This window comes from Nerophis ophidion, linkage group LG28 (assembly GCF_033978795.1).
Source record: "Nerophis ophidion isolate RoL-2023_Sa linkage group LG28, RoL_Noph_v1.0, whole genome shotgun sequence".
Taxonomy (NCBI): Eukaryota; Metazoa; Chordata; class Actinopteri; order Syngnathiformes; family Syngnathidae; genus Nerophis; species Nerophis ophidion.
In genome coordinates, this window is record NC_084638.1 from 5464237 (window position 1) to 5476648 (window position 12412).

The 12412-nt window shown below is 41.4% G+C and overlaps 1 protein-coding gene across 1 annotated transcript in view; it reads right to left on the reverse strand.

Moving 5' to 3' along the window:
* Positions 1-12412, reverse strand: part of camk2a (calcium/calmodulin-dependent protein kinase II alpha) — a 40117-nt gene that overhangs the window by 17933 nt on the left and 9772 nt on the right. The window contains exons 3-5 of the mRNA XM_061891515.1: positions 3253-3312; positions 2587-2641; positions 1415-1480 (exon numbers count right to left, since the gene is read on the reverse strand). Of these exons, the coding sequence (XP_061747499.1) occupies positions 1415-1480; positions 2587-2641; positions 3253-3312 (181 nt within the window). The remainder of the gene's footprint in view (positions 1-1414; positions 1481-2586; positions 2642-3252; positions 3313-12412) is intronic.

The window sequence follows — 12412 nt, forward strand, 5'->3', positions numbered from 1 at the left end:
AGATGGTGGATAATGTGGATACGGTGGACATGGTGGATATGTGGAGATGGTGGACATGTGAATACGGTAGACATGTGAATATGGTGGATAATGTGGATATGTGGAAATGGTGGACATGGTGGACATGTGGATATGGTGGACATTGTGAATATGGTGGATAATGTGGATATGGTGGACATGTGGATATGTGGATATGGTGGACATTGTGAATATGGTGGACATGTGGATAATGTGGAAATGGTGGACATGTGGATATGTGGATATGGTGGAAATTGTGAATATGGTGGACATGTGGATATGTGGATATGGTGGACATTGTGAATATGGTGGACATGTGGATATGTGGATATGGTGGACATTGTGAATATGGTGGACATGTGGATATGGTGGACATTGTGAATATGGTGGACATGGTGGATAATGTGGATATGGTCAACATGGTGGATAATGTGGATATGGTGGACATGTAAATATGGTGGATATGTGGGGATAGGGGACATTGTGAATATGGTGAACATGGTGGATAATGTGGATATGGTGGACATGTGAATATGGTGGATAATGTGGAAATGGTGGACATGGTATACATGTGGATACGGTGGAAATGTGGACATATGGATATGGTGGACATGTGGACATAGTGGAAATGTGGAGATGGTGGACATGGTGGGTATGTTATACATGGTGGACACGTGGAGATAGTGGTCATGTGGATATGGTGGACATCGTGGACATGTTTTAATGGTGGACATGTACATGGTGGACACGTGGAGATAGTGGTCATGTGGATATGGTGGACATGGTGGAGATGGTGGACATGTGTTAATGGTGGACATGTTGTACATGGTGGACACGTGGAGATAGTGGTCATGTGTATATGGTGGACATGGTGGAGATGGTGGATATGGTGGACATGGTGGACATGGTGGAGATAGTGGATATGGTGGACATGGTGGACACGTGGAGATAGTGGTCATGTGTATATGGTGGACATGGTGGAGATGGTGGATATGGTGGACATGGTGGACATGGTGGAGATAGTGGATATGGTGGACATGGTGGAGATGGTGGAGATAGTGGATATGGTGGACATGGTGGAGATGGTGGATATGGTGGATATGGTGGACATGGTGGAGATAGTGGATATGGTGGACATGGTGGACATGGTGGAGATAGTGGATATGGTGGACATGGTGGAGATGGTGGAGATGGTGGATATGTGGATATGGTGTACATTTGGATACGGTGGAAATGTGGACATGTGGAGATGATGGACATGTGGACATGGTATACATGTGGATATGGTGGACATGGTGCACATGTGGAGATGATGGATATGTGGACATGTTGACATGGTGAGAGAGGGATACGGGTCAAAGGTGGCAAAGAGTGCTGCCACCTGTCGTTTACTCACCTAGCATCGGCTTCGCTGTAATATTCCCGGGCTACAATGTCCTCAAACAGCTCGCCACCTGTCACCCTGTTGGAAACAGCAACACACCTTGTTGTCATGGAGACGTACAAAATTGGATTGCATTGTTATGGTATTGCTGTGTATTGTTTTGTTGGATTGATTTAAAAAAAAAAAAAAAAATCGATTTTTTAAAAATGAGAATCGATTCTGAATCGCACGTGAGAATCGCGATTCAAATTCGAATAGATTTTTCCCCACACTTCTAATATATATATATATATATATATATATATATATATATATATATATATATACAGTATATACACATATTTATGTATGTATATATATATATATATATATACACACATTTATACACACATATATATATATATACATACACATTTATATATATATACATACACATTTATATATATATATACATACATATATATACACATATTTATACATACATATACAGTACATGTATATACATACATATATACATAAATGTATATATATTATATACATGTATAAAATATATACACATATATGTATATATAATATATATACATATATACACATACATGTATATATATACATATATATGTATATATATATATATATATATATATATACATACATACATACATACCTACATATACATATATATATATATCCATCCATCCATCCATTTTCTACCGCTTATTCCCTTTTATATATATATATATATATAAAATGACTGAAAAATGTAATGTTATCAATGGAAAAATGCATTTTTAGACCATTTGATTTGAAAGGACAGATTTAAAAAAAATACAGAGTTTTTTTGTTTTTTTTTAAACTAGAGACTTCCCGCGGGGCGGATATTGGACGCCGGCAGGCCGCATCCGGCTTGCGGGCCATAGTTTGGGGACCACTGGGCTATATAATACAAACTGAAGCTTTGAATTAGAAAGCTGACGTGCGCTGTGGCGCAAAAATGATGCCGATTGGCCCAAAATCACGAGGAAGGTGCTGGCTTTGGACAAAGTTGGGATTGATTTAATTTGCGTGATCGTGGAGCAGCAAACAGGTCCTTGACGGGGGGGGGAGGGGGGGGAATGTCCCGCTTTTCCCAGCAGCATTGAACGCGACAAGAGCGCCTATGTTATCGCCATAGAGACGCAACTCACAAGTCGAAGATGAGGTAATGGTGAGCCTCCTCGGAGATGCTGTCGTGGAGACGCACTGCAACACAAAGCACACACGCGCGCAGGTCACATGATCCATTTCAAGTCCTCGTGTCATTGAGTTTGAGGGACTCGATGGTGAGCAGGTGTGTTTGAGGGGGGAAATGACCTCAGGTGCACGAAAGCCACCAATCAGGAGGCTCCGTGTGGAGGAGTGTCCAATCGCAGCTCTGTGTGGGTGGGTGATGCTCGCAAACTAGTGAGGAGGGTTACATAATAGTGTGTGTGTGTGTGTGTTGCCAGGCAACAGTGTCTTTAGGTGAAAGCGTCAAAAAGCTCTCTCCTCACACGCACGCACCTGTTTTAAAGCGCTGAGAGACAATGATTTTTTTTCTTGAACACTCCCACACACTACAGCAATTCTGTGTGTGTGTGTATGTGTGTGTGTGTGTGTGTGTGTGGGCAGCAGTGAGCCTATTACACAAGAACTGCGGACGTGTCGGGGCAACATTTAGGTGGTAAGAGTTGACCTGGAGCTCTAGAGAAAGACACTTGTAAAAAGAACGGAGACGCGATGACATCACATGAATTATCCATGTTGCCGTTAGCGACGTCTCCATAATTCATCGTCTTCATCCATTTTTCATTGCCTTTTTTTTTTCCACTCACCGATGTTCGGGTGCTTCAGTAAACGACAGATTCGAGCTTCCCGGTCCAACTTCTGATGATCTGTGGAGAGGAGGGGGAGAAAAAAAAAGGCAGTGGTCAGCACGTCGCGGCCCTCTGCGCTCCGGTGTCACACCAGTGTCACTGCTTTTTCATCCATCCATTTCCTACCGTTTGTCCCTTTTATTGAATGAAAACGGCAAATTCCCGTATTTCCTTGAATTGCCGCCGGGGCGCGAATTAATTTAAAACCTCTTCTCACTCCTGCGCTTACCAAAGGCATGCGGTAAAAGTAAGCATGCGCTCATTATTTTAAAACCTCTTCTCACTCCTGCGCTTATCAAAGGCATGCGGTAAAAGTAAGCATGCGCTCATTATTTTAAAACCTCTTCTCACTCCTGCGCTTACCAAAGGCATGCGGTAAAAGTAAGCATGCGCTAATTAATTCAAAACCTCTTCTCACTCCTGCGCTTACCAAAGGCATGCAATAAAAGTAAGCATGCGCTAATTTATTTAAAACCTCTTCTCACTCCTGCGCTTACCAAAGGCATGCGGTAAAAGTAAGCATGCGCTAATTTTTTGAAAACCCCTTCTCACTCCTGCGCTTACCAAAGGCATGCGGTAAAAGTAAGCCTGCGCTAATTATTTTAAAACCTCATCTCACTCCTGTGCTTACCATAGGAATGCGGTAAAAGTAAGCCTGCGCTAATTATTTTAAAACCTCATCTTACTCCTGCGGTTTCCAAAGGCATGCGGTAAAAGTAAGCGTGCGCTCATTATTTTAAAACCCCTTCTCACTCCTGCGCTTACCAAAGGCATGCGGTAAAAGTAAGCATGCGCTAATTAATTCAAAACCCCTTCTCACTCCTGTGCTTACCAAAGGCATGCGGTAAAAGTAAGCATGCGCTAATTAATTCAAAACCCCTTCTCACTCCTGTGCTTACCAAAGGCATGCGGTAAAAGTAAGCCTGCGCTAATTATTTTAAAACCTCATCTTACTCCTGCGGTTTCCAAAGGCATGCGGTAAAAGTAAGCGTGCGCTCATTATTTTAAAACCCCTTCTCACTCCTGCGCTTACCAAAGGCATGCGGTAAAAGTAAGCATGCGCTAATTAATTCAAAACCTCTTCTCACTCCTGTGCTTACCATAGGCATGCGGTAAAAGTAAGCATGCGCTAATTTATTTAAAACCTCTTCTCACTCCCGCGCTTACCAAAGGCATGCGGTAAAAGTAAGCGTGCGCTCATTATTTTAAAACCCCTTCTCACTCCTGCGCTTACCAAAGGCATGCGGTAAAAGTAAGCATGCGCTAATTAATTCAAAACCTCTTCTCACTCCTGTGCTTACCATAGGCATGCGGTAAAAGTAAGCATGCACTAATTATTTTAAAACCTCTTCTCACTCCTGCGCTTACCAAAGGCATGCGATAAAAGTAAGCATGCGCTAATTTATTTAAAACCTCTTCTCACTCCTGCGCTTACCAAAGGCATGCGGTAAAAGTAAGCATGCGCTATTTATTTTAAAACCTCTTTTCAGTCCTGCGCTTATAAAAGGCATGCGGTAAAAGTAAGCCTGCGCTAATTATTTTAAAACCTCTTCTCACCCCTGCGCTTACCAAAGGCATGCGGTAAAAGTAAGCATGCACTAATTATTTTAAAACCTCTTCTCACTCCTGCGCTTACCAAAGGCATGCGATAAAAGTAAGCATGCGCTAATTTATTTAAAACCTCTTCTCACTCCTGCGCTTACCAAAGGCATGCGGTAAAAGTAAGCATGCGCTCATTATTTTAAAACCTCATCTCACTCCTGCGCTTACCAAAGGCATGCGGTAAAAGTAAGCGTGCGCTCATTATTTTAAAACCCCTTCTCACTCCCGCGCTTACCAAAGGCATGCGGTAAAAGTAAGCATGCGCTAATTAATTCAAAACCTCTTCTCACTCATGTGCTTACCATAGGCATGCGGTAAAAGTAAGCATGCACTAATTATTTTAAAACCTCTTCTCACTCCTGCGCTTACCAAAGGCATGCGGTAAAAGTAAGCATGCGCTAATTTATTTAAAACCTCTTCTCACTCCTGCGCTTACCAAAGGCATGCAGTAAAAGTAAGCATGCGCTCATTATTTTAAAACCTCTTCTCACACCTGCGCTTACCAAAGTGAATTGTGAATTACATTTACATAGCGCTTTTCTCTAGTGACTCAAAGCGCTTTACACAGTGAAACCCCATATCTAAGTAATTTTTTTTTTTTTTTTAAACCAGTGTGGGTGGCACTGGGAGCAGGTGGGTAAATCGTCTTGCTCAAGGACACAACGGCAGTGACTAGGATGGCGGAAGCGGGAATCGAACCTGCAACCCTCAAGTTGCTGACACGGCCGCTCTACCAACCGAGCTATACCGCCCCGATGCGGTAAAAGTAAGCATGCGCTAATTATTTTAAAACCCTCTTCCCACTCCGGCACTTACCAAAGGCCTGCAGTAAACATTTGAGTGTGATGTAAGCTTGGACCTTAAATCCTACTGAATAGCTCTTAATCTTCTTCCCTTTATGCGATTTCAAATTACCGGTATTGAAATCAGCCTCCTCCATTTTGAAAATGATGACAGGGGAAGTGTCACTCGTGACGTCACGAGTTTGACCAGGCGGTAATTCAAGGGGGGCGCATACTATATGCCCGGCGGCAATTCAAGGAAATACGGTACACATTTTTCGTCATCCATAAGTTAAAGTACCAATGATTGTCACACACACACACACACACACACACACACACACACACACACACACACACACACTAGGTGTGGCGAAATTTGTCCTCTGCATTTGACCCATCACCCTAGATCACCCCCTGGGAGGTGAGGGGAGCAGTGGGCAGCAGCGGTGCCACGCCCAGGAATCATTTTTGGTGATTTAACCCCCCAATTCCAATCCTTGATGCTGAGTGCCAAGCAGGGAGCTTATGGGCCCCATTTTTTTATAGTCTTTGGTATGACTCGGCCGGGGTTTGAACCCCCAACCTACCGACCTGAGGGCGGACACTCTAACCACTAGGCCACTAACCACTAGATGTGAAGTGAAGATAATTATATTTATATAGCACTTTTCTCTAGTGACCCAAAGTGCTTTTACATAGTGAAACACAATATCTAAGTTACATTTAAACCAGTGCGGGTGGAAACTGGGTGTTGCCCAAGGACACAACGGCAGTGACTGGCGGATGGTGGGATCGAACCTGGAACCCTCAAGTTGCTCTAACGCCCGATCAAATTGGACTCTAGAGCAGGGGTCACCAACCTTTTTGAAACCAAGAGCTACTTCTTTGGTACTGATTAATGCCAAGGGCTACCAGTTTGATACACACTTAAATAAATTGCCAGAAGTAGCAAATTTGCTCAATTTACCTTTAATAAATAAATCTATATATATATAAAAAAATGGGTATTTCCGTCCGTCATTCCGTCGTACATTTTTTTTCCTTTTACGGAAGGTTTTTTTGTAGAGAATAAATGAGAAAAAAAAAACACTTAATTGAACGGTTTAAAAGAGGAGAAAACAGGAAAAAAAATGAAAATTAAATTTTGAAACATAGTTTATCTTCAATTTCGACTCTTTAAAATTCTAAATTCAACCGAAAAAAAAAGAAGAGAAAAACTCGGTAATTCGAATATTTTTGAAAAAATAAAAAAAATAATTTATGGAACATCATTAGTAATTATTCCTGATTAAGATTAATTTTACAATTTTGATGACATGTTTTAAATAGGTTAAAATCCAATCTGCACTTTGTTAGAATATATAACAAATTGGACCAAGCTATATTTCTAACAAAGACAAATCATTATTTCTTCTAGATTTTCCATAACAAAAATTTTAAAAGAAATTCAGAAGACTTTATAATAAGACTTAAATTTGATTCTTAAGATATTCTAGATTTGCCAGAATAATTTTTTGGGAATTTTAATCATAAGTTTGAAGAAATATTTCACAAATATTATTCGTCGAAAAAACAGAAGCTAAAATTATGAATTAAATTAAAATGTATTTATTGCTATTTACAATTAAAAAAAAGAAATTTACTTGAACATTGATTTAAATTGTCAGGAAAGAAGAGGAAGGAATTTAAAAGGTAAAAAGGTATATGTGTTTAAAAATCCTAAAATCCTTTTTAAGGTTGTATTTTTTTTCTCTAAAATTGTCTTTCTGAAAGTTATAAGAAGCAAAGTAAGAAAATAAATGAATTTATTTAAACAAGTGAATACCAAGTCTTTAAAATATTTTCTTGGATTTTCAAATTCCTTTTGAGTTTTGTCCCTCTTAGAATGAAAAATGTCGAGCAAAGCGAGACCAGCTTGCTAGTAAATAAATACAATTAAAAAAATAGAGGCAGCTCACTGGTAAGTGCTGCTATTTGAGCTATTTTTAGAACAGGCCAGCGGGCGACTCATCTGGTCCTTACGGGCACCGCGTTGGTGACCCCTGCTCTGGACACACGCTTGAACTTTCCAGAGAAGTGGAGTTTCTCCACTGTGTTGTCAGGCACCTGAACTCACCACCAATATTTGACGGTTCCACTGTATTGACAGACACCTACAGTCGTGGTCAAAAGTTGACATACTCTTGTAAAATGTCAGGCTTGCCCCTGACAGTTTGTCTAGGTTTTAGTTTTTTCCTCTGCATTTGTCTGTTTCCTCTGTGTTTAGTATCTCCTGTCTTTAGATCCTGTCTAGTGCTCTTATTTTGTCAGCTTCCTGTCTTGTTCCCTGAGTGCTGTGTTCCTCCTCAGCTGCGGCTGATTGGTACCTGGCCACACCTGTTGCCAATCAGCCTGCTCCTATTTGTACCTGCTTTGTCTTGGGTCAGTTGCTGGATCATTGTATTATTGTTGCCACATATCACTCTTGTCATGCTACCTGTCGTGTCGTTTTGTTACAGCTACTACCTGTCATGCTACATTGTGTCCTGGTTGTCGTAGCGGTAAGCTGTTTCTGTTAGCATTAGTTATTTCCAGTTTTTCTGTTTGCTATCCACTAGCTTCCATGTTAAAGTTCCTTTTTGTTTTCTAGCTTCCAGTGCTAGCTCCCTTTAGTTTGTTATTTCGCCCACGTGCGTGCTTTTTGTTTGTTGTTGTTTAGTTTTAATTAAAACAAGAGAAAATGGACTATGCCACTGTAGTAATAGACACCCGAACACACCACCTAAGGCGGACTAACCCACTCTAATGACGGACACCTAAACTCACCACAGAGGATGGACTATCCCACTGTAATGACAGCCTCCTGAACACACAGCAATTATGTTTGACTATTTAACTTTAGTGATGGACACCTGAACTCACCACAGATGTTGGACTATCCCATTGTAGTGATAAGACACCCAAACTCACCATAGATGCTGGTCTATTCCAGTGTAGTGACAGGCACTTGAACTCACCACAGAGGATGGACTATTCACTGTAATGACAGCCACTTAAACACATCACTTATGTTTGACTATTTAATTTTATAAATGGACACCTGAACTCACCACAGATGTTGGACAATCCCATTGTATTGATAAAACACCCAAACTCACTACAAATGTTGGACTATTCCATTGTAGTGACAGGCACTTGTACTTACCAGAAAAGATGGACTATCCCACTGTGGTAATAGACACCCGAACACACCACCTAAGGTAGACTGACCCACTCTAGTGACAGACACCTGAACTCACCACAGAAATGGGACTATCGCACTGTAATGACAGCCTCCTGAACACACCACTTATGTTTGACTATTTAATTTTAGTGATGGTCACCTGAACTCATCACAGATGTTGGACTATCCCATTGTAGTGAGAAGACACCCAAACTCACTGACCGTTTGTCTATGTTTTAGTTTTTTCCTCTGCATTTGTCTGTTTCCTCTGTGTTTAGTATCTCCTGTCTATAGATCCTGTCTAGTGCTCTTATTTTGTCAGCTTCCTGTCTTGTTCCCTGAGTGCTGTGTTCCTCCTCAGCTGCGGCTGATTGGTACCTGGCCACACCTGTTGCCAATCAGCCTGCTCCTATTTGTACCTGCTTTGTCTTGGGTCAGTTGCTGGATCATTGTATTATTGTTGCAACTTATCACTCTTGTCATGCTACCTGTCGTGTCGTTTTGTTACAGCTACTACCTGTCATGCTACATTATGTCCTGGTTGTCGTAGCGGTAAGCTGTTTCTGTTAGCATTAGTTATTTCCAGTTTTTCTGTTTGCTATCCACTAGCTTCCATGTTAAAGTTCCTTTTTGTTTTCTAGCTCCCAGTGCTAGCTCCCTTTAGTTTGTTATTTCGCCCACGTGCGTGCTTTTTGTTTGTTGTTGTTTAGTTTGAATTAAAACAAGAGAAAATGGACTATGCCACTGTAGTAATAGACACCCGAACACACCACCTAAGGCGGACTAACCCACTCTAATGACGGACACCTAAACTCACCACAGAGGATGGACTATCCCACTGTAATGACAGCCTCCTGAACACACAGCAATTATGTTTGACTATTTAACTTTAGTGATGGACACCTGAACTCACCACAGATGTTGGACTATCCCATTGTAGTGATAAGACACCCAAACTCACCATAGATGCTGGTCTATTCCAGTGTAGTGACAGGCACTTGAACTCACCACAGAGGATGGACTATTCACTGTAATGACAGCCACTTAAACACATCACTTATGTTTGACTATTTAATTTTATAAATGGACACCTGAACTCACCACAGATGTTGGACAATCCCATTGTATTGATAAAACACCCAAACTCACTACAAATGTTGGACTATTCCATTGTAGTGACAGGCACTTGTACTTACCAGAAAAGATGGACTATCCCACTGTGGTAATAGACACCCGAACACACCACCTAAGGTAGACTGACCCACTCTAGTGACAGACACCTGAACTCACCACAGAAATGGGACTATCGCACTGTAATGACAGCCTCCTGAACACACCACTTATGTTTGACTATTTAATTTTAGTGATGGTCACCTGAACTCATCACAGATGTTGGACTATCCCATTGTAGTGAGAAGACACCCAAACTCACTGACCGTTTGTCTATGTTTTAGTTTTTTCCTCTGCATTTGTCTGTTTCCTCTGTGTTTAGTATCTCCTGTCTATAGATCCTGTCTAGTGCTCTTATTTTGTCAGCTTCCTGTCTTGTTCCCTGAGTGCTGTGTTCCTCCTCAGCTGCGGCTGATTGGTACCTGGCCACACCTGTTGCCAATCAGCCTGCTCCTATTTGTACCTGCTTTGTCTTGGGTCAGTTGCTGGATCATTGTATTATTGTTGCAACTTATCACTCTTGTCATGCTACCTGTCGTGTCGTTTTGTTACAGCTACTACCTGTCATGCTACATTATGTCCTGGTTGTCGTAGCGGTAAGCTGTTTCTGTTAGCATTAGTTATTTCCAGTTTTTCTGTTTGCTATCCACTAGCTTCCATGTTAAAGTTCCTTTTTGTTTTCTAGCTCCCAGTGCTAGCTCCCTTTAGTTTGTTATTTCGCCCACGTGCGTGCTTTTTGTTTGTTGTTGTTTAGTTTGGATTAAAACAAGAGAAAATGGACTATGCCACTGTAGTAATAGACACCCGAACACACCACCTAAGGCGGACTAACCCACTCTAATGACGGACACCTAAACTCACCACAGAGGATGGACTATCCCACTGTAATGACAGCCTCCTGAACACACAGCAATTATGTTTGACTATTTAACTTTAGTGATGGACACCTGAACTCACCACAGATGTTGGACTATCCCATTGTAGTGATAAGACACCCAAACTCACCATAGATGCTGGTCTATTCCAGTGTAGTGACAGGCACTTGAACTCACCACAGAGGATGGACTATTCACTGTAATGACAGCCACTTAAACACATCACTTATGTTTGACTATTTAATTTTATAAATGGACACCTGAACTCACCACAGATGTTGGACAATCCCATTGTAGTGATAAGACACCCAAACTCACTACAAATGTTGGACTATTCCATTGTAGTGACAGGCACTTGTACTTACCAGAAAAGATGGACTATCCCACTGTGGTAATAGACACCCGAACACACCACCTAAGGTAGACTGACCCACTCTAGTGACAGACACCTGAACTCACCACAGAAATGGGACTATCGCACTGTAATGACAGCCTCCTGAACACACCACTTATGTTTGACTATTTAATTTTAGTGATGGTCACCTGAACTCATCACAGATGTTGGACTATCCCATTGTAGTGAGAAGACACCCAAACTCACTGACAGTTTGTCTATGTTTTAGTTTTTTCCTCTGCATTTGTCTGTTTCCTCTGTGTTTAGTATCTCCTGTCTTTAGATCCTGTCTAGTGCTCTTATTTTGTCAGCTTCCTGTCTTGTTCCCTGAGTGCTGTGTTCCTCCTCAGCTGCGGCTGATTGGTACCTGGCCACACCTGTTGCCAATCAGCCTGCTCCTATTTGTACCTGCTTTGTCTTGGGTCAGTTGCTGGATCATTGTATTATTGTTGCCACATATCACTCTTGTCATGCTACCTGTCGTGTCGTTTTGTTACAGCTACTACCTGTCATGCTACATTATGTCCTGGTTGTCGTAGCGGTAAGCTGTTTCTGTTAGCATTAGTTATTTCCAGTTTTTCTGTTTGCTATCCACTAGCTTCCATGTTAAAGTTCCTTTTTGTTTTCTAGCTTCCAGTGCTAGCTCCCTTTAGTTTGTTATTTCGCCCACGTGCGTGCTTTTTGTTTGTTGTTGTTTAGTTTTAATTAAAACAAGAGAAAATGGACTATGCCACTGTAGTAATAGACACCCGAACACACCACCTAAGGCGGACTAACCCACTCTAATGACGGACACCTAAACTCACCACAGAGGATGGACTATCCCACTGTAATGACAGCCTCCTGAACACACAGCAATTATGTTTGACTATTTAACTTTAGTGATGGACACCTGAACTCACCACAGATGTTGGACTATCCCATTGTAGTGATAAGACACCCAAACTCACCATAGATGCTGGTCTATTCCAGTGTAGTGACAGACACTTGAACTCACCACAGAGGATGGACTGTAATGACAGCCACTTAAACACATCACTTATGTTTGACTATTTAATTTTATAAATGGACACCTGAACTCACCACAGAT